General features: G+C 40.8%; 1 protein-coding gene across 1 annotated transcript in view; it reads left to right on the plus strand.

Moving 5' to 3' along the window:
* Positions 1 to 27,325, plus strand: part of ATP10B (ATPase phospholipid transporting 10B (putative)) — a 67,461-nt gene that overhangs the window by 36,918 nt on the left and 3,218 nt on the right. Inside the window, exons 10-21 of the mRNA XM_029913753.1 lie at positions 6,489 to 6,677; positions 8,076 to 8,697; positions 9,220 to 9,326; positions 10,534 to 10,660; positions 12,197 to 12,381; positions 17,005 to 17,320; positions 18,998 to 19,074; positions 19,564 to 19,689; positions 21,067 to 21,267; positions 23,324 to 23,404; positions 23,529 to 23,633; positions 24,188 to 24,375. Coding sequence (XP_029769613.1) covers positions 6,489 to 6,677; positions 8,076 to 8,697; positions 9,220 to 9,326; positions 10,534 to 10,660; positions 12,197 to 12,381; positions 17,005 to 17,320; positions 18,998 to 19,074; positions 19,564 to 19,689; positions 21,067 to 21,267; positions 23,324 to 23,404; positions 23,529 to 23,633; positions 24,188 to 24,375 — 2,324 coding nt within the window. The remainder of the gene's footprint in view (positions 1 to 6,488; positions 6,678 to 8,075; positions 8,698 to 9,219; positions 9,327 to 10,533; positions 10,661 to 12,196; positions 12,382 to 17,004; positions 17,321 to 18,997; positions 19,075 to 19,563; positions 19,690 to 21,066; positions 21,268 to 23,323; positions 23,405 to 23,528; positions 23,634 to 24,187; positions 24,376 to 27,325) is intronic.

The raw sequence follows: 27,325 nt of genomic DNA on the forward strand, positions 1-27,325 counted from the left end.
GGCCAAAAAAAGAATTTGAAGAGCAACTAGCAAAAGACACAAAAACTAACAGCAATTTTTTTAGTGCATCAGAAGCAGAAAGCCTGCTGAACAGTCGGTGGGCAACTGGACAATCAACTTCCCTGAGTGCTAAAGGAGCACTCAGGGAAGACAAGACCATTGCAGAGAAGCTAAATGAATTCTTTGCATGGGTGTTCATTGAAAAGGATGTGAGGAAGATTCCCATGCCTGAGCCACTTTTTTTATGTGACAAATCTGAGGAACTGTCCCAGATTGAGGTGTCGTAGAGGAGGTTTTGGAACAAATTGAATAATTAAGCAGTAATAAGCCACCAGTACCAGATGGTATTCACCCAAGAGCTCTGAAGAAACTCAAATATGAAATTGCAGAACTACTAACTGTAGTATGTAACCTATCACTTAAATCAGCCTCTAAGCCAAATGACTGGAGGATAACTAATATAATAACATTTTTTTAAAAAGACTCAATAGGTGATCCTGGCACTTACAGGCCAGTAAGCCTAACTTCAATACCAAGTCAATTGGTTGAAACTGTAGTAAAGAACAAAATTATCAGACACATAGATCAGGGATGGCCAACCTGAGCCTGAGAAGGAGCCAGAATTTACCAATGTACATTGCCAAAGAGCCACAGTAATACGTCAGCAGGCCCCCCATCAGCACCCCCCTCCTCGACCAGAGCCTCCTGATCACCGGCAGCCCCGCCGATCAGCGCCTCCCCCTCCCTCCCCGCACCTCCCAATCAGCTGTTTCGTGGCATGCAGGAGGCTCGGAGGGGAGGGGGAGAAGCGAGGGCATGGCAGGCTCGGGGAGGGGGTGGAAAGGGGTGAAGTGGGGGCAGGGCTTGTGGCAGAGCCAGGGGTTGGGCAGTGAGCACCCCCCCGTCACATTGGAAAGTTGGCGCCTGTAGCTCCAGCCCTGGAGTCAGTGCCTATACAAGGAGCCGCATATTAACTTCTGAAGAGCCACATGTGGCTTCGGAGCCACAGGTTGGCCACCCCTGACGTAGATGAACATAATATTTTGAGGAAGAGTCAAGCCGGCTTTTGAAATGGAAATCATGCCTCACCAACATTTCCCACATTACAAGTGAGTGCTCTCACCATCTGGCTGTAGAGCTAGTGTCCCTCAATCTCAATTAAATATTTGGTGGCTCAGAGAGAGAGAGAGAGACTGTTTCTGTCGGCACTCTCCAACAGACTATAGGCCAGGGGTTGCCAACTTCTGACTCCGGAGCCACATGCGGCTCTTCAGAAGTTAATATGTGGCTCCTTGTATAGGCACCGACTCCGGGGCTGGAGCTACAAGCGCCAACTTTCCAATGTGCCGGGTGGTGCTCACTGCTCAACCCTCGGCTCTGCCACAGGCCCTGCCCCCACTCCACCCCTTCCCACCCCCTCCCTGAGCCTGCCATGCCCTTGCTTCTCCCCCTCTCCCTTCCCCCCCCCCAAGCCTCCTGCATGCCACGAAACAGCTGATCAGGAGGTGTGGGGAGGGAGCGGGAGGTGCTGATCGGCGGGGCTGCCGGTGGTCAGGAGGCTCTGGGACCAGAGGGGAGGTGCTGATGGGGGGGCTGCTGACGTATTACTGTGGCTCTTTGGTAATGTACATTGGTAAATTCTGGCTCCTTCTCAGGCTCAAGTTGGCCATCCCTGCTATAGGCTATTCTGGGGCAAATGGGTCTCTTTCACTCATCAACAGTTCTTTCTGGACCTAAAAAATCTTCCTGATAAAAGTTTAATTAAAACCAACACATTTCTGTAATGAATCAGCATTTTCCAACAAAAAGTGTTTTTGTCAAAAAGTTCCCAACCACTTCTATTATACTGTGATTGCAAAGCCAATTGGAAAGTGGTCTTACATGAATCGGTGATAAGCAGTCTGCATTAGTTACTTTTAAGTGTTTTCTTACTGTTAGTAATCTATTGTCTGGCTATACCAAAAGAAAGACAGCAGATATTTGACATGGGTTTAATCAGGCCGCACCTTTAATATTAGATGTCTGGGACTACCTGGCAGATAAAAGTGTGCAGTGCAGGTAACCCCATGTTAATTTCTTAATTACCAAGGGGGCTTTTTACCAGCTCCCCCTCTTTTTCCATCCAGGTCACTCAAGCAAATCCATTGACGAGACCTTACCTTCCACCACCACCTCATAGGAGGGTTAAAATGGACTATAATAATGGGAGTTAGCTCCCTGCCGTATCAATCATAGGGGTCCCAAACCGTCCCCCATTTGCTCCTTTATTGACACCTCTTTTTAAGTCCTTTTCCAAGCCATTATCCGGTCACTGTATACCTTCCCTATGGAGTACCTGCACTGGACATCCGCCACAAGGAGGTGCCAGCCATTAGCTTGGCTGCCTCCTCCCCCAACCCAGTTGGGTTCCCAGACATCTCCTAATGCCCTCTTGTATGGGTTTTACACTTTATCGCTATATCTTGAGAGGTTTTAGGATTATGGAGCTAGGTGGCTACAAGAATTATCCAAGCTTGAATGTTTTGTGAGTGCATCTATGCTTGACAGGTTTTGCTGTTTTGTTGAAATATGAGATGGTTTCATCAATTAATATGTTGCTGTCAGTGTAATCCTGAGAAGGAAACAGATGATGATGATGATGTTTCTTTCGTGGCATTTGATAGAGTTAATGAAAATGGAGTCTGCTGATCCTGGAGAAAAATATAAGCAGCACTGTGTGGTCCATTCTGGAATAGAAATTACAAAGATATGATGCAAGAGGCAGCATAGTCTAACTTTTCAGTAGTGTCTTCTATTTGTGCTCCTGCAAATACTTGTGCCCATGTTTTTCACCTCATAGTAAGTTTTAGCATAAATGACAGCAATTGGATACCAAGCTACCTGTGTCTGGTGCCATTAACAATTACCCCTGCAAAATTAGAGGTTGAGTTAAAGCGAGGTTGAAAATCGGTCTACCTAATCAATTCCCAAGAAGAAAGAGAGAGATTATTTAAAGTTCAGAATACCTGTCAAGTTTGTAGTGTTTATACCAGTGCCAGGGAATTTGTATTGACTCTGCATAACTTAAGATCATATGGGTGGGAAAGGAATAAAGAATGGTAAAAAAAAGCTGTATTTCAGAAAGCCACAGAGAGAGAATGTTTTCTGTGTCATTAATTTCTCCCTGATTCAGTGAGGAAATGGAGAGGCGGGGTGGGGAAGGTGAAAGATCAATCCTATTGAGACGTTTATAGGCGAGAAATCAGATTTCTCTTTCCTTCAAGCCACAGATGAAAATGAAAACTAATTCTTTTTGTATCCATCAAAACCCAGTTTCACTGAGAAACAGCCTGCAGCCCAATCAGAATTACCCATTTCATGCTGGGACCGACAAATGTTCCCTTATGTTGGCCAGCTTCATGGTTTCTATTTGTGTCTCAAGTGGAGAGAGCACCAATTTATTTTATTAATTTTGTCTCCTGCTGCTGCTGCAGCAACTTCTCTGTGCGAAAAAGGCTACATCAAATCATGTGTTACAAAATAAAAAATAGACCCTGGGATGGGGAGAGGACTTCCTTGTACTATAGAAGAATGGAAGGAGAAACCTTACAATATGAAAAGGAATAAATTATGGAAAAAGATAGAAAGAGGATTATCACTGTCCATATTCCCTTTGCTATGCCTTTTAAATTAAGGTTCTTACAGCACTCTTGATCTAGATTTAATAAGTCTGCTATTGCATGTCTTATAAATATCACTATTATTAGAAATATTTCTTGAAGACTGGCAGTTTTCATAGTTAACGTCTTTTAAAGTCAATAACTTATTTTTAATTTTGGATTCATTTAAAGGGACATGTCGTGGAAAAAGTCACCCACGCATTGATTTTAGTTCACAGACTCAAGCCTGAGGCCAGTTTATTGCAATACGTACCAACGCGTTGGGGTAGCAATTCGAAAATTACTACACACAGCAGCAGCTCGCAGGCTGCTTTATTCCGTCAAACCGCAAGCATATTACAAATAATACGTCATTTATGCGAAATAAGAGTAGGGGTCTGTTCCTTTTTCCCGGTAGCTTCTTCATTATTTATGAGAATTGGGTGCCTATTGGGTGGGGAGTTTCTTGGTGGTTTTGACATGGGTGGTACGTAGCACCAGCGGGGGTGTTGTTTTTCGTCAGGGTACATATTGTTTTCTGGGGGGGGTTATTATAGGATGCTCAAAGATGATATATGATTGGCTGGTGGCAGGTAGCTGACCTTTACTAGAAGCAATTTCTTCATATAAGCCGTTACTATGTTTCATCAATGAGCAGTTATGTTTTTCCATCAACCAGTGGTTATCATGTTGCTAAGGCCTTTCACATGGCTTCCTACCCCTCCCTCCTCTGGCCATGGCCCATGACCGTGTTTGGCAGGGGATTGCACAGCCCAGTTTAGTTCAGGTTCTGGCCTGTACTGCCTTACGTAAAGGCCGTCTGTGTAGTCAGCTTCTGTCAGAGGGCCTGAATTTGGGCCTTCGGTGTTACTTTGGTTGTCATTAAGAAGGCTACCTAGTTCTTTTTCCCCACAGACACTCAAATGAAAACTATTAATAAATTACCCTTTAAAACTTAAATGGTCTTACCCATTTTATAAATAATGAACTAGCTTACTAACAATGGAGGGATTTCTAAATTTTAATTGATTTTTCATTCTTAATGCTGATTGTTTAATTTTTGCATTTCACTCAGCTTGGTCAGTGAAAATAGATGTGTCAGTTTCACCAGCTACATGGAAACATATAAATCCAAGCCAACGTCTGTTTTCATTTTTTAAGATAATGAAAACTTTTCTTCTAAGCTTCAGTTGTGCACTATCTAGCTTTTCAAACCTGACAGTGTCCCCTCAACATTCAATAATTGTAATATGCTGAGCAATATAGTACAGAAAGTTTCTGCACAAGTAGCATACCTGAGGTTAAATAATTCTTCATCTGCTGCATGGTGCTACAGTACTGGATACTAATGATATAGATGCAGTAGAAACTGGATGGATGGATGATGGACAGGAGCAAGAGAGAGGTGTATGTTATTGTGCTTTGCTGCTTGCATGAGTGTACCTTGGTGGATTTGATAAAAAGAGCACAGATACAGAATAAATAGCTAGATGTTCAGTAATCAGTAATTAATAGTTACTATATTAGAATGTGTATGGATCCTGGAAAAATTTGCTTTGGTTTTTGGGATTTTGTATGTACAATTTGTGTTTTTTCATTGAAATTATGCAAGTAATAGGGAACGTCAGGTTGTGGTTTTTTCCACTGTGTGATGCTGTAGCAGCCAGTAAACACAAATGCACTTTCTTTGCTGCTGAACGTACTTGGTGTGTCTAAATCTTTCACTTATTTCAAAGAAATGTTAGTTTAAATCAGCAACCTCAGAGGCACAAGAGGGTCTACTGTAGCTGAGAGCTTAATGCATATGTCCAGTATAATTAGCGATATATTTTATTTTTCAATTTTCAATTATTAGATCATTTAAGAATCTCTAGTCACTTTAGCAAGCGGGAGTTAAAATGTAACACATTTAGCTCAGCACAACACAGCCCTGAAGGTTATTGATTTATTGTTGTTGCATACTAGGGAACTTCATAATAATTGTGCCAGATTGAAGGAGGAGAGGGCAGTGGCAGAGATGAACTGAGAAGGAAGCTAAATTGTTTTGGCAGTAGTTTAAAGAAGAAATCTAAAAGCCTTGGCTCCTACAGAGGCTCGTATTTTAAAACTGGAAGATCTTATTAAATATGGCCTGAACTAAATTCAAATGTATTAAAAATCAAGTGGGGCCTAGGGATTACAATACCATGTCACAGGAATTAATGATCTCTTTAAAAAAATTCAGTGAAAACACTTTGAGGGGTGTGATTGATTTCTTTCATTTTTTTGGAAATGACATTATGGTATGAGAACAAGATGTGAAATTGGCCATACAGAGTGAAGAGCAAAAATTAAACATAGGCCCTGAATTCATTGGGTGGTCACTTGTCCCTGTTAAGCATTCCATTTAACTCAGTGATCAGCGGTTTCAAGGATCTGCCCATTTAGGTCTGGGTAAGAGTTTAGGGCCATAGTGCAGATTGTATAACATGAATTTTAATGATCTAGGTTCAGATTCTGGCCTGACTTGCACTTTTTGCAAGCCCAGCGAAGTGACAACTTTTCTATTTTGTTCTATGTAGGTTCTTATTCTACCCTCCATCATCATCATATCTGTGCACCTCATTGCATAGTCTCCGAGATGGAGAATCTTTTCTTCTTCAGGAAGATCCCTGAAGATTTCATTAGTGATTATGTGTGACCTTGACCATCTATTTATGCAACAGTGGGAATTCTATCTTTTTTTCTATATGCTGGGTACATTAGAGTATATAATACTGTACAAGCATTTCCTTGAAGGCTCTAGAAAACCTAAGGTGCAGGTCGTACACAATCCCAAATGTGGTCCTTACTGAATAACTTCTCTTCCAGGAAAAGGATGTGACCCCTGATAACAGGCTGTTGATGAAAGTGAGAGATGCTGCACTCCAGATAGAGTCTTTGGCATCATTTCCATCTGCAAAGGACACCTGCTCCACCACGTCCGTTACTGACTTTTTTCTTGCACTGGCTATCTGTAATACTGTTGTGGTCTCCACAGCAACGGAGCCAAGGCAAAGGGTAATCTCACTTTAAATACATAAGGAGAATTGATTTGCTTAAAATCTGTATACTAAAATTGAAAGCTATCTGCAGTAGTAAAAAAGCACTGTTTTGGCATTGCCATATGGTTTTCTATCTTCTGTCTGCAATAACTCCAATGACTGCTATTCAACCATTAAGGGCCCATAATGAACATCTAGTCTGACCTCCTGCACATTGCAAGCCACAGAATCTCACCCACGCCTGTAATAGACTCCTAACCCTGGCTGAGTTACTGGAGTCCAAAAATCATGGTTTAAAGACTTCAAGTTACAGAAAAGCCACCATTTACACTAGTTTAAAGCTGAAAGTGATCTGTGCCCCACGCTGCAGAGGCAGGTGAAAATTCCTTCCCAACCCAAATATGGTCATCAGTTAGACCAGGGGTCAGCAACCTTCGGCATGCGGCCCATCAGGCTAATCCACTGGTGGGCCACGGGACATTTTGTTTACGTTGATCATCCGCCGGCACAGCCCCCCACAGCTCCCAGTGGCCATGGTTTGCCGTTCCCAGCCAATGGCAGCTGTGGGAAGCGGCGCGGGCAGATTACCCTGATGGGCTGTGTGCCAGAGGTTACTGACCCCTGAGGTAGACCCTCAGCATGTGGTCAGACCTCCAGCCAGACACCTGGGAAAGAATTCTCTGTAGTAACTCAGAGCCCTCCCCATCTAGTGTCCCATCACCAGCCATTGGATATATTTGCTGCTAGCAGTCGCAGATCAGCTACATGCCATTGTAGGCAGTCTCATCATACCATCCCCTCCATAAACATAGCAAGCTCAGTCTTGAAGCCAGTTAGCTTTTGTGCCTGCACTGCTCCCCTTGGAAGGCTGTTCCAGAACTTCACTCCTCTGATTGTTAGAAACCTTTGCCTTATTTCAAGCCTAAATTTGTTGATGGCTAGTTATATCTCTTTGGTCTTGTGTCCGCACTGGCTCTTAAATTAAATAACTCCTCTCTATCCGTACCTACAAATCTCCCTGTCTACCACGGTGGCCCTTAAGAACTTGCCAGTCTTAAGTAAGATAAATCAATATGGCTACCTCAGTGTCTGCAGCATTCCCTTCTACTTTAGGAAATATTTTGAATGCTACAAGGTTCTCACTGAAAAACTTTGCTTAATTATCTCAGGTAATTGGTGAGGTTTTTAGGGCACCACTCTGTCTCTGCCATAGATCACCATTGAATCTAGAAGCCAACTTAACTGTTGTCCTGAAAATCCCTTGACATAATTAGTTAGAAAAAGGACAGCCGCATATTTTTTTAAAAATCATTACTTTGATGCACAGCACAGCCCTGGGAATTTGCAAATGTTCTTGTGGCTCACCTTGTTTAATTTCAGGTGTAATGTTCCCAATGTCTTCTCATGTCTCAAGGTTACAGCGCCACCACTGATGAAACCATCAGGGATCTCCTTGGAGAGGATTCACCAGCTGCTCCAACGGCTAAAATTAGCAAACCTTGGTCAATCTTTCTCATTGACTCAGTCCAGTTCAGACCTAGGAGCAAGTGTTAATGCAAAGAACAGTAAAGAGAATCCAGCTGCCACAGACTCCTGTAATAAAGATGACATTTCCACCCACACTTGCGCCAACTCAACAGATGGTGACTACGATGGTGATGCTAGAGCAGATGCAATGCCCAGGAAAGGCAGCACAGAGATGGGGGGCGCCTCCCTGGATGAGGTGTTTGGGTCTGTTAGTCAAAGCCATTTGCAGCCAGAATTTTGTTACGAGGCTGAGAGCCCAGATGAGGCAGCCCTTGTCCATGCCGCCTGCGCTTACAGTTTCACTTTAATGTCCAGGACCCCTGAGCAGGTAACTGTGAGGTTGCCACAAGGTACCCTCCTGACCTTTGACATACTTTGCACCTTGGGTTTTGACTCAGTCAGGAAAAGGATGTCTGTGGTGGTGAGGCACCCCTTTACCAATGAGATAATTGTCTACACCAAGGGAGCTGACTCTGTCATAATGGATTTACTGGAAGACCCTGCCAAAGGTAATTAGTGCACCAGCTAGTGAACTATTATCGTTATGTTGTCTGTTAATAAGTACGGGAAGTTTACAGTACTTCTTCCTGTATACAATATTATATCCAAGCTTTAGGATTATACAGGAATAATAAGTCCCTTAGTATAGTATTATTGCTGCAGATCAAAATAGAGGTATTTGTTTAACCTGAAGAGGGCTTGAAATATGGAAAAGGCTAATTAGGATTCACAGGCAGCCTAAACTAACTGGATGGTGTACTCCGCAATAATATTGTCATACAACCCCGACCAGTGTATTTTAACTTGGCAGCAATGGAGCAGTAACGTAAAGAAGACCAAGAAATGCCATCCTTGAGCATATGCTTGTGGGGTTATGGAACACAAATTAATATTTATGGGCTTTGCAAGGGACTGCTGTTCTGTTAGTACACCAGCTCCTGTGTTGCCTGTTTATTATTATTATTATTTTGGCTGTTGGGTATGGAATGCTCTGTACTAGAAATAAGTAGCTGACTGCTTATTTTTCAAAGCTGACATTAATATGGGGAGGAAGCTGAGAAGAATACATGTTAAAACACAGAAACACCTGGACTGGTATGCACGATATGGCCTGCGAACCCTGTGCATAGCTAAGAAGGTAAGGAGTAATCGGACTAATGCTATTTGTTAACGATGTCCTGTACATGTGAACAGATTTATGACTTGTGAAATGTGAGAATTATAAACCCTTATGCATAAAGCCACAAGCCAAATCCTAACTGCCTAGGATTAGAAGGGAACTTTTCCTACGGACAAATTGATCTTACACTTTTTTCTGAAGTATTTGGTCACTGTCAGAGACAAGATCTTTTATCTAGATGGGTCACTGGTCAGCAATATCTGTCTCCTGTGACTACCCTATCTATTCCTAGTTAGTGAGTCCAGGCAAGATCAAACAGAATCACAATGTATTAGCTGTTCTTTTAAATTTTATTTGGCATTCAGCTTTCAAGCATCTTGTACTCAATTTGGAACAGTTGTGCTTTATCCTGATGGTTTTAATGCAGAGGTGATGAAAGTTCAGCCTATGGGTAAAATCCAGCCCATGGAGGTCTGGAGTCCAGCCTTCAGAAACAACATGTCCCAGCATGCAATGCTCTATCTTGGTCCTTGCTGAGCAGCACTGGGACCAGCTGTCTTTCCAGGCCATGCCTCTCTTAAAGAGAAGACAGCTGCTGTCTATACCATTTTATGCAAATTGAGAAGACAGGTCTGTTTTTCCTCATTGCTACTTGTCCATGCAGCTTTCAGTTGGGCAAGGTTAAAGGTCATGTGATACGTTGCAAATGGACTCTGGGGTAGTAATTACCACTCTGGGATCCAAAATATTGCTGCCCTATTTCCCCAGTTTAGAACAAGGTGAGCTCTTAGATTCAGTGGGGAAGACATAATGCTGAAACTGTTGCATCAAAATATTTTATACCAATAGAGTGAAGTAATAGATGCAAGATTGTGATTTACAGGAAAAGACTCAAATGCAAAGAAGTTATTTTTAAAACATAATTGTTGCCGAGGATTCTCTAAAAAATCTATTACTCGGTATTCTACCTCAACAATACTCTGGCCATGCAAACTTTCCATTATGCATCCATACTACTTCGCTGAGACAGTGCTCCTCTCATGGACACCTTTCCTCTCACAACTCCCCAATTCTTCCCCACTGCTTGATTCCTGGTTCTGTTTCATTCTGTGAACCACCAGGAAAGGATTGTGTTGCACTACGGTGGGCCACAGACTACACACAGTTTGAGCAACTGCTCTACCTAACTCTGAATATGTGGCATACCTGTATCCCTGTTGCACAGGTTTTGAGTGAAGATGACTTTCGGAAATGGGCCAATTTTCGTCGTGAGGCAGAGGCAGCGATTGACAACAGAGATGAGCTGCTAATGGACACAGCACAGCATCTGGAGACCAAACTCACCTTGCTAGGTAGCTAAAAATAAAGACTTGTTACTGAGTGAAACATTGCTTGCTTTCAAGTGATGTTCTTGGTAACCAAAGAAACAGTGACTTCGACGAATTTATATTAAAAGGTCTTGCTGTGGCCCTTTGCAATTCTTTGGTACAAATATCAAACTCTTTAGCACTGGATGCAGCTTCCAAGGGCAAATATTTTTATATGTATAAGCTGTGTCCAGAGCACTAACATTGGTGCACAGTGTTTTATATTGGTACCTAAGGTTTGTGTGCATATGCACTCTTTCTGTATACACACGCACACACGTGCTTACCAATGGGTTTATGATTTATCTGTGTTCTGCTGTTAGTTTTCTCCACTTTGAAAAAACTACAGTACATCATGCAAAAAGTTATCCATCTTGGTACTTTATAGCACCCATCTCTATAGGATCGAAGCATCATGATTTCATAAAAATGAGAGTAGTTTAATGTTCTCTATCTTGAGTCCAAATGTTTTGCTATTTTAGACTTAGCTTTTCAAAGGAGCCCAGGTTTAACCTATTTCCCTATGTGCCGTATGTTCAGCACTTTGTCATCCTGATCTATATAATTGCAGCCTGTTGTTATTATGGCTCTTCATAATCTCTGCAATGATATTTGTAAAAATTAGGATAATAACAGTAAATACTGTAAACAGAGCTGTAGGTGAGCTAGTGTAGCTGTCAGAATCTCTCACCTTTGCCAACTACAAATCCTCTGTATGCACTCCTACTTAATTTTCCTCAGAGAAGTATCCTTTTCTGCTTTAAGTAATACTGATCTTTAATGTATGGTATCACTGTTATAGCAACTTCAAAGTGGCCTCTTGTGGAAGAGATAAGAGATGACTGTTTATCACACTTTCATATGGTGATTTACCTTCAGTATAAGTATTGGCTTCTTCACCTAAGTTTTCACATTTCCAAAGAGGAAATTTGTTGTATCCTATCTCATTCCTTTGATGGAAGAAGCATCTGACTTGCCAGTAGAGTGTCTTTCAATTAAACAGCCAAGATTCAGTGTAGAATTGCATCCTGTGATGGGAACTGATACCATACTTTTTAAAAAATGCACGTATATATTCCTTGGCCAGTACATTGTCATTTTGGAGTATTCAAAAGAAATGAAATGAGTCACTACAGTGCCAAGTAAAATGAATGGTCACTAGTCATTTATTGCTGTTTTTTTAAATCTCAATCTAAATGCAGATTTTTATATGTGTTATTCACTTAGAACTGTTCAGTATTCATCCATATATTCCCTACAGGACTGATGTGAGGCTTGAGATAATGCAAAAATATAGGGAATCTACATAAAGATTTTCCCTTCCATGCAGGCTTAATTTTATGCCTTTTGAAGTCTATATCAACCACTGGACAGTAGCATTGGCTTAGCTGTTGATACATGCTGGATCTTTATTTATTTATTTAGAATCAAAGATTCCTGATATCTTTTTTTTTAAACCATCTCACCACAGCTTTCAAAGGGAAATAAATTCGCTCACTTCTCATCTTCTCCTTTTACTAGGAGCAACAGGGATTGAAGATCGGCTGCAAGATGGAGTGCCCGATACTATTGCAGCTCTCCGAGAGGCTGGGATACAAGTCTGGGTGCTGACTGGAGACAAGCAGGAAACAGCAGTTAATATTGCATATTCTTGTAAACTTCTGGACCAAAAAGACACTGTGTTTACCATTAATACTGAAAATAAGGTACGTCCAGAGAAGGCTGAAAAGCCTGCTGGGAAGTGCATTCCATTTCCTTCAATGATTTGGGGTTTGGAAATGCTTCATTTTGTATTAATGCTTCATGAAAAGCCAAAAAAAAAATAATCCCTCAAGGCCTATTGGAAAAAGGCCTTTGACTCTTTTGATCACACATCATGCTGTATGATTCAAGCAGGTTTTATAGATTATTTTTATGAGATTAAAATATAATGAATTTTCCACATGAAAATAATCTTTTTTTTTTTTTCAACAAAAAGGAGGCATTGAATATTATGCTTTTGAGAAAAGGTAATTTGCAGTTCAAGTGCCTGATCACATAATAGTGTTGATGTTTGGCTTTGCTCCTTGCAATGGAATTTTCACTTGCAATGATAATTTAGCTCCAGGTGATTTCTGTAGGAGGACAATTTTAAAGTACTGCATGAGTCAGCTTGGGAAAAATGTGCAGATGTAGATTCCATTCCCTTCAAAACCTTATACCAAGGTGTAGATAGGGTGACCAGACAGCAAATGTGAAAAATCGGGACAGGGTGTGGGGGGGTAATAGGAGCCTATATAAGAAAAAGACCCAAAAATCGGGACTGTCCATATAGTATCGGGACATCTGGTCACCCTAGGTGTAGTACAATGGAGTTAGGGTAGTTAGGCTTCAAAAGAAATTAGTTATTTAGTAGGGAACATTTAGCACCGCCTGTTTGTTTGGGTCAGCAGTGTACATTCCATTTAACCTTCTCATAATAGTTCTCATGGTCCTGTAAAAATAATGAGATCATTTCCTAGATACTCCCTGTGGTGTGGCTAGCATTGATTTACACAAATATTACCTGTATATTCACTGGTAATAAGAGGTTCATACAGTGAATAGCACAGGCATACTCCACAAAATTGTGGGTAAAGTAACTTTTCTAGATTATCGTTCTCAGCCACTGCTACTCAGAGGTGTTATGTTTCACAGCATACAGAGAAGTTAGATAAAAACATAAAATACTCTTTCTGAAAGGTTGCAAGATAATACTACTTTATTTCTTAAAATCCAGAACCCTAACGCACACTAACCAAAAACCAAACAGAGACAAAGCAGGCTGCTCCTTAAAACAGGGGGTCACAATTGAACCCACCTTGCTCTAGACTGGCTTGGCTGCACAAGACCCAGATTGCATGCTTCCTTATAGAACCCGTTAGTTTGCAAGCAGGACCAGGAAACCTCTTACTCTGACAATGTTAGCTTTTAATTTTAACAGTTTTCAAAACACAAGGGAAGCCACAGCAAGCAATCGATGGAGCGAGCTATAACTTCTGAAACAACCAGAGCAGAGTGAGGTGAACTCTTGCAAATGGGAGGTGCCAGTGAGGATAGATGCAAGTTTGGCCAAATGACCACAACTTTTTCGTAACTTCAGATGACAAAATAAGATGCCATGACACACCATCCTGCCCTGGCAGCCCTAAAAGGGGGGAGAGGCAGCTGCCACCCACCTCCTCGCTTTTCATTACTCACATCCTGAGCATTCTAACTGTCCACTAAAACCCAAGACCCACCCAATAGGCCTGCTCATTTCCAAGACCTAGCCCAGCTCTGCACAATTACTGCACAAAGACGTATTGAATTGTGCAACAAGGGCTTGTGTGTTCCTGCCAATTCATCTCTAATCTGCATAGATGGTGAGTTGATACTTAAACCCCATGGAAGAGATCTACCCAGCTCCCATACTCTGTGGTGGTGGGAGGCCAAACCCAACCAAAAGAGAGCCTGAACATTACCCCTCCTCCTGACCAGAATTGTGGACCAGCTCATAAGTGGACTAGAACAAGTCATCTCTAGGCTTTGCTTGGGATCAAGAGTGATGCTTGTGCTACAGCTCAGATGGCATATGGCAGGATCATGTGGTTTATCTGCCCAAGTGACAGCCAAGTTAGTTTCACACATACAGCTGTTGTGCGGATTAACTAAATGGTTTGCAAAGTGCTTTGAATGTGAAAAGCAATGAATAAGTGTTGAATATTTTATTGTGATGGACACTTTTATAGAGCAGTTAGATGGCCTACTTTGTAGCTTCTTTTGTCTGTGGCTAGCAGCTCCCTAGACAGGAACAGAATTCTGTACAAATGTCTTTTTTTTAAATATATTCTTTTTGGAAATAGAAAGCATTCAAAGCTGATACAGAATCTGGCATGGAATATGTTCTCTGCTTCAATGTGTAAATTTGATTTGATACACATTGTCTGCTTTAAAGAAAAGAGGCATATATTTTACTAAGTGCAGCGCCCTGGTTGACCTGATGGGATATACACTTAGTGCATGCAAACTTTCATTTGTATATAAAGTTGAAATTTTTGATTTCAAATGGGTGTATGGGGGCCTTCTGGCATTCAGTGTAATACTGAAAAGCACCAGTGATTCTGCGAGCCCTATACTGAGAGTGATAAAACTTGCACCCTGCTTTAATTTTATTTAGCAGTCTGAAAATGACTTTTTAATGTTAAAAAAATTACTGGTGAAATTGTAAATATAACAAATCTATGATCACCCTGGACTTCAGAGTTGTCACAGTGACTACCAAGAATTACATGGCAGTAGTTGGGATATGACTCAGATCCTCTTGTCCCAGAAGCACAATCCCCAACCAGATAAAGTAAAGGAAAATCTCCTTTAACTGTTGCCAGTATATGACTCATGACACACAGCTGAACATTCTGATCCCATCCAGCAGAAAGCAGTGACACACATACGCTATAGTAAAGTTCTGGTTGTTAAAATGGAAATTCCTTTACTGTATTTGTGATGTCACATTTCCTTAAAGATAAAAACACACATACTCAGTGGTGTGCACAAGGGTGCTAAAGATAGATATGCCCATTTTAGGCACCTTGGGATGCACTGTTTTCCACCCCACTCCTGAGCCCAAAATCACATGACCCATTTCTGTACAGGTGGAAAACTTCCCCCAAATCTCTAGTTCACCATATTCACTGATATTGCCACCCTTCAAGTGGTCAAGGAACTTTACTCTTCTTACCTACTCTATTTGCTGCCCAGCTTGGGCTACAACATCAAACCTTTCTTGGCTTCATGCCAGGACATCTGTACCCTCAGTCACTGTTCTGCATCACTCAACTTCCTCCTGAGCTGAGGAAGAGGTGAGGCCCAGCTGCAGGGGTAGGCAGCTGTCATTAAGGGCTATGGTTCCCTGACAGGAATAGTGGGGAATGAAACCAGATGGACACACTGCAAGAAGGGGTCCCAACCCGTCATTTTTCCCACTGGTCTCAGACGTTTCTTCTCCTAGGTACAGTTACCCCAAAGACTCACCAAAACCCTAGACATTAGATGTATTCCTAGTGACCAGCACTGGGCAATTAGCCAATTTCTTTAGGGTTAATTAAAAAATACATTAAATTTTCAGTATATATTTCCTGGTTTACACATAGAAAGGCTCTGTTCCTCAGGAACATTTTTAGAATATTTTAGTGATGCGGCTTCCTCTTAGGTGTCAGAGGTACATTTGATTTCAGAACCTCCCACTTACGTGTAATTTAAATCTTACAGCATCCTACGGGTGCACCTTATGCAACATAACATGAAAATAACATTTTAGAGCTGAATCATCACTCAGTAAGGCTGACGGAAGGCAAAAAAGGGGAGTGATTAGCTCTTCAGGTATTCTATGCCATGCCACAGAAAAAGACTTTTAGCACTAACAGCAAGATGAACTTTGGGTGACACCGTATGTCACACTGTCACTGTGCCCTTATGAAATCTTAGAGAAAGGAAGGCAATTTGGAACAAGTTATCCATCCTTGGATATGTTTGTATCCTGCTCCTGCTTAAGCCACTCTAGGGACTGTGTGCCTCCGAAAGAAGAATTTGGTCCAAAACGGGGAAATGCACTAATGAGGGAAGTATCGTTCTGTGACTAAAGCAGGTGCTGTTGGAACCTGGGTTAAGTTCCTAGCTATGCCGTGTACTTGATGTGTCACAACACATTATTTAATTTTCAAAACCAGTGGCTACTTTTAAAAATCTGGACCTTAATTTTTATGTCGGGGTGTGTGTGTGTGTGAGAGAGAGAGAGAAAGAGAGAGAGATGAATCATGCCGTCACCATCCCTCACATGGGAGTTGTCAGATTCCACGTGTGCGTGTCTGAAAGAGAAATATGAATCATGACTTCACTGTCCCTCACAGGGATGTTTGTTGTTATTACTAACATTATTGTTAGGAATGAATGTTAAGATCCTTGCATGGAAAAGGCTACAACAATGCAATTTATTATTAAAAACAATTATTCCATGTTGCTTTCCCCAAATTCTTAGCATTGCATAAGCAAATATAGGCTCTCTTTGTAAAGCTAGACTTTCTTTTAAAATATTGGAAGCAAATAGCTGTTAAAATGGTCAGTGTTTTCAACATATTTTTTGCGGGTGGAGAAGCTGAGAACATCACTGATGTCATCTCCAGTGTGGTAAACTATTGCTGTCCTTTGTTAATTGTTCCTAATGCTTCTGTGACATCCTCTAATGCACTTGGCCTGGTTAGACATACCAATGGGTGATATGGTGTAATGGGAGATGCATATAAGCATTATATAATGATCTCATCTCCCTCCAGGAAACCTGTGAATCCCTCTTGGATTTAACATTGGAAGAAGTAAGGAAGAATTCTAATGTTGAAAGAACAAAATGGAAATTTTTTGGCATTAGCCTGTCATCATCTTTACCAGCCTCTGTGGCCCCCAGTCCTGACATTGGGCTGGTAGTTGATGGGAAAACATTGAACGTCATTTTCCAAGGAAAGCTGGAAGAGAAGTTTCTGGAGCTGACCAAGTACTGTCGCTCAGTTTTGTGCTGCCGTGCCACTCCTTTGCAGAAGAGCATGGTGGTCAAACTAGTGCGGAGACAATTAAAAGTCATGACACTGTCAATAGGTACTTAACTTACTTAGTCTCTTGCAATTCTAGATTATTTTGGTTTTATGTTTTTTATATTCATCATGAGTTACGAGCACATGGGAAAAAGATGGTGCTAACTATTCTCTTCTTAGCAATAGCCATACGCTTGCAGGTGAAATTTCCTCTTGAAGAGCCTGCTACCATTGAACAACCTCATCTCCCATTAAAGTCAAAGATCAGATGAGGGCACCCAGCAACTCTGAATATCAGCAACTCTTCCTCCCCGCCTCCCTCCAAAACTCTTCAGTTCAGGAAAACCAATCATAATAATAGTTACTCTACTTGTTGTGTTAACATTTCCCTTTTACTCTTGGATTTTTCCCAATTTTTCAAAACAGGGCATATCCCCAGAGCAGCATTAGATACTGACACGCTTGCTTTTAACCTGCAAGTAAACTAGTTGATGTGAAATCGGCAAGTTTCTTGTTTCAGTGTGTGCGATTCTACTAAAATCCTTGCAGAATTGACTTAAAAACTTACAACATAACCAAGGCCTGCAGGGACCAAACAAAATATTAACAGGAAGGGAAGGGTCTGATAATTTTTTACATTTCTAGATTTGCATCATTTTTTTAAAGGAAAATGTAAAAGCAAGATATATATTGCCACACTTCCATTTTGTTTATGCCACTTCACTAGTTTACCTTGCTCACAGACTACATGTTTACATACAAACCTGAATATTCTTGCCACAGGGATATTCTTTGTAGTCAAAGATCTTGAAAATGTCACCAAAATTATGATGAGTCGAATTGTGGTTTTAAAGTGGCTTGTTATACTGTATAATTTGCATTATCTTGTGTGATTTAAGTCAAAGAAAACTACAAAATGAATTACTACAAAAGCATGCTTTTGATCATTTGGGTTCCACCAAGAAAAAACATAACAGTGATTGTTAATATGCTTTATATTTGGTATCAGGTGAAATAGAGAGTATGTGAGAAGGAAGTCGTCGTAAAACTATTATAACTCCTGTTTCTTTTACTCAGAACTTTTGAAAATGTGCCTCTTTGGGCTGAATTTTTCCATGCATGGTACCTGCCTGAATCTGAATGTTTTAGGCCATTTTTGAGTTATGATAAGATGGAAAAAATTGCTTTTTTGCCATAGGAGGAAGGGGGAACAAATTGTTCTCTAAGGCTTTTTTGTTTGGCTTGTTGGTTTTGGTGATGGTTGGAGTAAATAAGCTGATCCTCATGAAGTAAATTTATTTTTGTAGAAAGTCCATAAAAAATAGCAAGTACTTTGGGAAATTTGAACAAATGTGATCGTTAAAATACATGAGTTCATGTATTGCTACCTCAGTCACTGACTCTGCTTAATACTTTATGCTTGCAAGTATTATAGAGGGAGTTTTGCCATTGATTTCAATGGAACCAGAATTTCATCCCAAGAGTTTGTGACCCAAAGGCTCACAGCAAGGAGGTATCAGACCCAAATTTCTTGACTGCTTGACCTAATCCTAATCCACCTGACCACAAGGAAAGGCACCAGCAACCCTAAATGTGTTATTGTAAAGATACTTGTCTATCAGCAATACTTTGAGATGTTGCTCTCAGATACAGGCATATAACACTGAACAAAACCAAACCTTGGCATTATTTTATCCTTTATTTTCATATTTCTGGAAATCAGTTCTTTTTTCTCTTCAAGGTGACGGTGCAAATGATGTGAGTATGATTCAAGCAGCTGATGTTGGGATTGGAATTTCTGGCCAAGAAGGCATGCAGGTATCCCCCTTTCTGTTTTTATGAAGTAGATTTGAGTAGCTTCAAGGGCTTATAGAAGGACCTTTATTCTGAGTAACAACTTGAAATTAAGATACAAGTTGGCATTATTGCTATCCTGACATTATCCTTTCCATCATTGTGGGACTAACTGTTTATCCTAAGCTTGAAAAATCACCAGATGAATATCCATCAGTGGAATAGCTTTCTGGATCACCTCTTCTGTAGAATTTCCCAAGATTTTGGTACAAGGCTGCTTTTCGCCCTAATTTCTTTCCAGATGTTCCCCCTCCCTCATCATTCTGGGCTCATTAATACATTTTTATGGTGCATTCTGGAAAGGCAGAGGGGTGCAGTTTCATATTTAGTTAACCAGCCTCAAAGTGTCAACACAATAGTGGGTGGTTGCCTTATTGTTCATTCTTGAATCAGATCATGTTGGGTAGAGAAATAGAATTTTTAATAAATAATCTCAATACTTTTTTATTTAAGGCTGTGATGGCCAGTGACTTTGCAATATCTCGATTTAAACATCTCAAGAAGCTGCTTCTGGTCCATGGACATTGGTGCTACTCTCGCTTGGCAAAGATGGTGATTTACTTCTTCTACAAAAATGTGGTAAGATGCAAAGGATCCTGGATGCCTTGGTTTACTTCAGTCAAGCTGGCTTAAAGTACCAGTTCTTGTAGGCCATGTTTCTTTAATGTTCATTGAATTGAAATTCCTTTTTCTTCACTTGGACAGTTCATGGTTACTCACAAGTTCACTCTTACTACTCTACTGACCTAAAGCCTTCAGAAAAAGTAACATCTAGATCTTTCACTGAACAAGTTGATAGTACTGTCCCAGAAGAGGAAATACCTCAGTTTAGTGACTTTTATTAGTTCAGAAACTTTTCCAGTAACACTCATGAGCCTCAAAATAAAATTTGCTACCTATTTGCATAAGGAATGGTAGATTAGTGCTAGAAGATGGAAGATGACTTTACATTAGGCAAGAATTGCGTGTGAAACTTGTGAATTTTTGTTATTAATTTTATAGGAATTGCTTGCAAGCACTGGTGCGGTCATATCTAACATTTTTATTAAAAGTTTAATGTATATGCAAATAAGCTGTGCATTGAAGAATAATGTAAAGTGGATAAACTTGAGAGTAATACACTTTCAGCAAGCCTGTGCAAACAAGTCTATTTGACTTGAAATACATTCTGAGCATGAAAGACTACTTAGAATTCAAAGTGTTCACATTTTAAATTTTTTTAAAGTCATCATTTTAAATAAGGATCATGTCTTATCAATATTAAAATTTGTAATGGAAAACTTTTTTGGTCTGGGCATGCTTTCAAAGCTTAAATGATATTTATTTGAGACATGAAATAGTTTTCTCAACTGGAATGCTGCTGTTCATTATCTCCCCGCTACCATTTGGGTGTGGGGAGAGACCTTTTGATTCCACAGTCACAACCAATTTTGTAAAAGGATTTAAAACTTGGTGTTCAGAACTGAATAATTGAATTGCTCTGCTGTATTTTCTTAAAGGAAATACACTGTGATGCATTGATTTAAAACCAAAATATTCCTTAAAGGTACATTGCATTGATTAAGTAAAGGAATGCAAAGCTATCAGTTTAAGATCTCTCTTAGTGAAATGGATGTGTGGTGTGGAATAGCAAGTAGCTAAAGGTCGAATGGATATGTGGTGTGGAAGGATATCTCAGAGCTCTCCATGCTATTTAAACCCCATTGGTGGACCTATTGGCTGGGATTAACTATGCACTGCAAAATGAGGAACTCACACCAGCCCCAAATAGACCATCACAATCGGTGAAGGTCCAAAGAAGAGGCCACAGGAGAACTGTGACTTTGTGGCTTCAGGAGCCCAAAGTAAAATGAAATTTATACTTACCAAAAGCAATTTTTCTTGCAAGTTCGAAATGTTGGGACTGTGTCTACTCATAATGCATCGTTTGATGGTTTTTGTTCACTTCTCTCACAGAGCTACGTCAGCCTGCTCTTCTGGTACCAGTTCTTCTGTGGCTTCTCAGGGACCACTATGATAGATTACTGGCAGATGATCTTCTTCAACCTCTTTTTCACCTCGATGCCCCCCATCCTTTTTGGAATCCTGGATAAAGATGTATCTGCAGAAACACTCCTAAGTTTGCCTGAACTATACAAGAGTGGGCAAAATTCAGAGGTGGGTCTTGGCTGCTGGTGTAACTGTATGAGATCTGCTGTTTTGTTTGATAAGGCAGTGGTTCGTGCTCCTCCCCTCCCTGATATCCACTATCCACCTATTCTTTCTCTTCTGCTTACAGCCACCCAAAGGATTGTGTAACTAGGGTCATGACAGGTACCTGTGAGTGGACTTAAAGTGGAGGTGGTGGTGGAAGCTGGGCTGGGTGCTGGTGCAAATGATGGGGCTGAGTTGGAAGGTGTAAACCGGAGGATTAGTGCGGTCACAAATCTCCTGGGCCTGATTGGCCACTGAGTCACTCCAGTTTCACTCCTGTGTAAGTCCACTGAAGACATAAGGTGGGTGAGGTAATACCTTTTATTGGATCAATGTCTGCTAATGAAAGAGACAAGCTTTGGAGCTTCCACAAAGCTGTTCTTCGACAGAAGTTGGTTCAATAAAAGCAGGGCCGGCTCTAGGAATTTGGCCGCCGCAAGCAGCCAAACAAACAAACAAAAAAAAAGCCGCGATCGTGATCTGCGGCGGCAATTCGGCGGAAGATCCTTCGCTCCAAGCAGGAGTGAGGGACCATCCGCCGAATTACTGCCGAACAGCTGGACGTGCTGCCCCTCTCCGGAGTAGCCGCCCCAAGCACCTGCTTGGTAAGCTGGTGCCTGGAGCCGGCCCTGAATAAAAGATATTACTTCACCCATCCCATGTCTTCAACATCCTGGGGCCAACACAGCTATAACAACACTGCAAACAACATAAGTCCATTGAAGTCAGTGGAGAGCAGCTTTGGAGAATCAAGCCCTATACATTGAAACCCTGAAGACTCTCTTAACATCAGAAAGGTGTAATGTCTCTGACCTAAAGAAAGATGAAGTGGAAGAATTAAGACTTTTGTTTTTCATTATTAGAGGATGTAGGAAGAAATAAATGAGTGGAGTTGAAAGGTAAGAGCTGAGTATAAAAACAGCATGGTCCCTGATTTAAATTCTGATGGGGTCTGAGTATTTGTAACCTAAGCAGGAGTTCTAAAGGAAAAGCTTTTAAAGTGAAGATGGCAGCAGAAAGTGACACGTAAACTTAAGACTTTAGATCAACAAAAGGCTGGCAGACTGTGTGTATGCGCTCCTGCTGTTATGTTTAGAAATAGTCCTTTTAATATACAAAGTACTTCTTTTGTCACTATAAGAGTTTGGTGTCCCTGCTTTTCCAGGCCCGGATGCTTTCATTTTTTCCTTTGAATACTCAGAAATTGATAAAAATCAGGGAATATGTATAAGCGATTATATTAAGCTTTTTCTCAAACCTCCCTGTCAAGTTCAGAGAACCAGGCTGATCTTTTATTTATTTATTACAAATGCACACATTTTTTTTCTCTGTAATTTTAAAATGCTTAGCCTAGCTTGGGCTCAACTGTTCTTTTCTAATCTGTTCTAATCAAAACCTTTTTTGAGGGCAGATTTTGACCTGCCCTTTTCAGGTCCCAGAACAGTGGAATACACAAGGAGTCAGGGCTCCTCCGTTTTATGCAGCAGTCACATTTTTAGTTTGGGGTGTGATTTTCAGTGGTGCTGAGCGCACATGACTCAGACTAGTTTCACTTTGATGTTCTGACAGTCCAGCTCTTGGAGTACAAAATGTGGAAGGTAGTCATGCTGCCAACAGACTCTCTGAAGAGGTCCCACCCTCTTCCAACACCCGCTGTTGGCCTGGTCTCGGTGGAATGTATTTCTTCATGTTTTCAAAGGGCATAGTCATTGGTGCTCTGGCATTCTGAAGGCCTCATCAACCTGCCACTCCCATAGTGACCCTATCGGTTACTGCAGCTCTTGCATTAAAAGTCATGATAAAGGCCTAAATGTCAACATGTGCAATCACATTACATTTCCCTAAACTTACTGTTCTATGGAAAGGAGTTTTAAAGAATAACATTTGGCCCAAACATACAGCCCTTATGGGAGTTTTGCCTGAATAAGAACTGCAGGATCAGGCTCTTAAAGATGAGTTAATGGATGCAGTACAAACTAGCAGAATCAGTGTGATAATGGTTATCCCTCACTTCCTACAGACCTACAAGCTGTCAACTTTTAGTATTGCCGTGTTGGATGCCTTCTACCAGAGTCTCATCTGCTTCTTTGTCCCTTATTTGGTAAGTACGTAGAGGATTTAAACACTACTTCTTTAAAGAAGTAAAAAAAAAAACCCCAAAACACCAGTGTTTTCTTAAACCTTGACTAGTCAGAATGCATATCTGATTTTTGTCTATTTTCTAGATGTACAAGGACTCTGACATTGATGTCTTTACATTTGGAACCCCCATCAATACCATCTCTCTCTTCACAATTCTCTTGCACCAAGCTCTAGAAATGAAAACTTGGGTATGTCTGTAAATGTGATGTGTACAGATGACAATTTTACTTTTTGTGTGTTTAAATATGATTATAAGATAGTGTAGATAGGGCCTACAGAAAGCCATGGAATTGTCTTTGAGTCATTTTTTAACTCTGGATCACACAAAGGAAATACGTTTCCTTATATGCAGCGAGGTATCATCAATGGGCCAACAAAAATGGATGATTTGCCTAGATTAATTGCCTCCCTGGAATACCTTTGATTATTCATACAATGTCTTTGGGACAGAACAATGCAGAATTCTTGCAGTTAGGCATAAGAATAGGAGACTTTATGCCATGCTCTTAGAGATAGTCTTTATTACTTGCAAGTTATTGTGCTTTCAATGAGTTATGTGGACGAGGGCATGTTTTATTCTGTAATATATATGTATTGCATTATGTAATAGTTCTCAATAACATGATCTGTACAGGTATGTTCCTTCCAATATCCTTATATGTTCCCCTGTACTAAAACTAAAGTCATGGGATCTAGCATCAGTGTTTGGTTCCATTAATGTGTTCTCTGCTTCTGTTCATAGACATGCTTCCATTGGATCACAATGATTGGAAGTGTTCTGCTTTACTTCACCTTCTCAACTATCTACAATGCTGTCTGCGTTATTTGTAATGAACCCACAAGCCCCTACTGGCTTATGGAGGATCAACTGTCAGATCCTAGCTTTTATTTAGTGTGCTTCATTACACCAGTCATAGCACTTTTACCAAGGTTTGAACATTTGATTTTTTTTCCTTCCCAACGTTGGGATTTGAGGGCATTAGGGTAAAATAATAATAATGATGATGATAATGATGCCTTGTATAGATAAAAACAGTATTTTCCTTAGATGTCTCAGAGTTACGTTTGGTCCAACGTGGAGACCTGGCTTCTATTCTCAGTTCAGCCATTGGCAAGTCACTTGTGCCTCCTTTTGCTCATCTATAAAATGGACATGGTCATGCTTCTGTGAAGTGCTTTGTGATTTTACAAGTGAAAAGCTGCTATACAAGTGTTCAATATTATGAGTACAGCAATATTCAGTGTACCGCTGTTCGGTAAAGGGTAGGTTTAAGTTTTGAATTGTCCCCCAAATGCATTAAAATCTTGAAAAATATCTACTTCTATCATGTCACTATATTATACTACATTTTTAAATAATTACCATCTTAAAATTTGGCAGTACATTACTGCGGATAATTAATAATAACTTCTTTATATATAAACATCTCCGTACAGCCAAAATCTTAATTTACTATTGTGATGCTTTTGGGGTTCACTCAGACTAAAAAGGGCTTCTCTCACCACCTGCCTTGGAACCCTAATTGCCTCCTGTGCTGTGCACCTTTGGCTCAGAGCCCTGACACCAGCAGCATGCTCACAGCACAATGGTCATACCCTGGTTTCTTACTCACACTAAGTTATCAGCGTTCTCCAGCTAGTTTAGTAGGAGGACCCATCTTTTGTAGATACAGTGAATTGTATCTACAATGTAGATACAGTGTATCTTCTTTGTTCTCCCAGGAGACGGATGACTCAAATATCTCTTTGCCCACACATATATTACCCCAAAGTCCATTGTCTCTGTTTCAAGAGCCTGAAAGGCTTCCTGAAGGGTACAGACTTCATCTGTGGTTGTGATCATTAAGTGGTCTTTTCCCCTGCTTGTTGGCTTGATGGCTTTGTTTACCTTATATGTAAATGTACCTCCATTGTCCTCTGCCTGTGATTAAGCTGGTCAGACAAGGAAAAAACAGGGGGGAAACGGTTTTGCCTCCTATGTCTGTTTACAGACTACAAAACAATATCAGAGGGCATGCATAATTTCACATACAACATTGTTACATGTGATATTAATGACAAGCATGGAGATAGTTTTCAAATGACTTATTACAAGACACCTGTTAAATGAATATCATGGCAATGATGTGTTGAGGGCACTGAGTGTGTCAGACCTATTGTGAGTTACAGTATAGTGTGCCCTCTGCCAGCAGGTATGGAGGGGCTCACAGAGTCGCAACTATATGCCAAATAATGGATGTATTGGAAAATATTCAGTGACAATGCAATTGTTTTAACAGGTGACAGGCTAAAAATATATACTTTCATTTCCTTATGTGTGTTATTGTTAACACCCTAGGTTATTAGAACTGAAATAGTTTATAAAAACAAATCTCCTATTTCCAAATTATGCTGCTAATTTATTTTTTGCACTACGTTCAACTTGGACAATGAAATAAGACTAGTTTGTTTCACTTTTTGTTTCTAGTCAGTTTCACTTTTGTGATTGTCATGACCTGTAAATACTAGTTACGAAAACAGTTCCTTTAATGTTGTATTCTGTAGGACCACATTTCAAACACATTATAAAATATGGGCCGAAATTATCAGAAAGGTGACCATTTAAGACTAGATAACTTTTTTCCCTCAAATAATACCTGTCCAATGAGTACTATTTTTCCATGTGTTTTTAGATTTACTTCTGTTTATATGCTGTGCTATATAAAGTAAAGATGAAGTGCCTCATATTTCGATGCAGGCCCACGTCTTTGGGGTACAGCATCTTTTACTGTCTGTTTTGTTCCTGTATGATGGTTGGGTTCCTATCAGCCCATATTCACTGTTGTCATTCTTGACCCTGAGCTTGCTACGAAGAGCTAGATCAAACACATAGTTCAGAATTCATGTCTCTATCTTGGGGATTCAGCAAGGTTGAGATCATTGCTGCCTCAGCAGGATACTGAGCTTAAGGATTTGTGTCTTGATAACTTCAGGGGTGGAGCACTGCTGTTCCCTCTTGCAGGCACCCCAGAATATTGTCTTTAGGAGTCTCTGTTCACACAAAATCCAGCTTGAAGTCCTCCCCCCCCAGAACTCCATTATAGCGAAAACACTCCTTCCTGTGATGTACAGCCTCACACTCAAATTAAGTTTTCTGTGACATTCTTCCTCTTGGCATGCTGACTGATCCTTAGTTCCCCTGTTTCCCACCTGGAGTTTACAACTTTGAGACTCCTGACTATCTCTAGGAAGTAGGATTAAAATCCTAGAGCCTCAATTCCTCCTCGTGGCCACAACTTCTTGTATTTATTGATTCTATAGGTTGGAGTTGCTAAGACATTTAGTGTTCAGTGAAGGACATACCCATTTGCCCTTGCTTGTGTGCAGGGTTTTTGTAGTAGCTCTCCGTAGTAGTTCTACCCATGCACATGACCAAAAAAATTTGACTATGCTTTCCTGTTAAGTATAGAATATGAATCTCGCTGCTTGTGAGCTCCCAGTTTCATGCAACTTTGCTCAACTTTCAGGCACTGCCAGGGAGCTGGAAGAAGAGTGGGTGCAGTAGAGACAGTATAAAAGCAAGGAGTCTCTGCCTGACTAACCCTAGCCTCTGCAATTTTCCAACAGTCCACAAATTCTTGGGACAGAATCCCCTGTTCATTGTACTGGGAGGGTGAAAATCCCCATGCCCTTCACCTTTCCCTATCTCCCTGACCCACTTCTGCCTCCACACACCACCTGATCTGAGTGTGAGGGGAACTTCAGAGTTAAGATCCCTTCCTGCATGGGAGAGAGGGGAACTGGGTCCTTTCTTAACACAGTTTTAAACAGCACTCCCTCTTAACTGGTTTAGGATCAGGGCCGGCTCTGGCTTTTTGGCCGCCCCAAGCAAAAAAAAAAA

Source organism: Terrapene carolina, unplaced genomic scaffold (genome assembly GCF_002925995.2).
Source record: "Terrapene carolina triunguis isolate 2854851 unplaced genomic scaffold, T_m_triunguis-2.0 Scaffold838, whole genome shotgun sequence".
NCBI classification, from domain to species: Eukaryota; Metazoa; Chordata; order Testudines; family Emydidae; genus Terrapene; species Terrapene triunguis.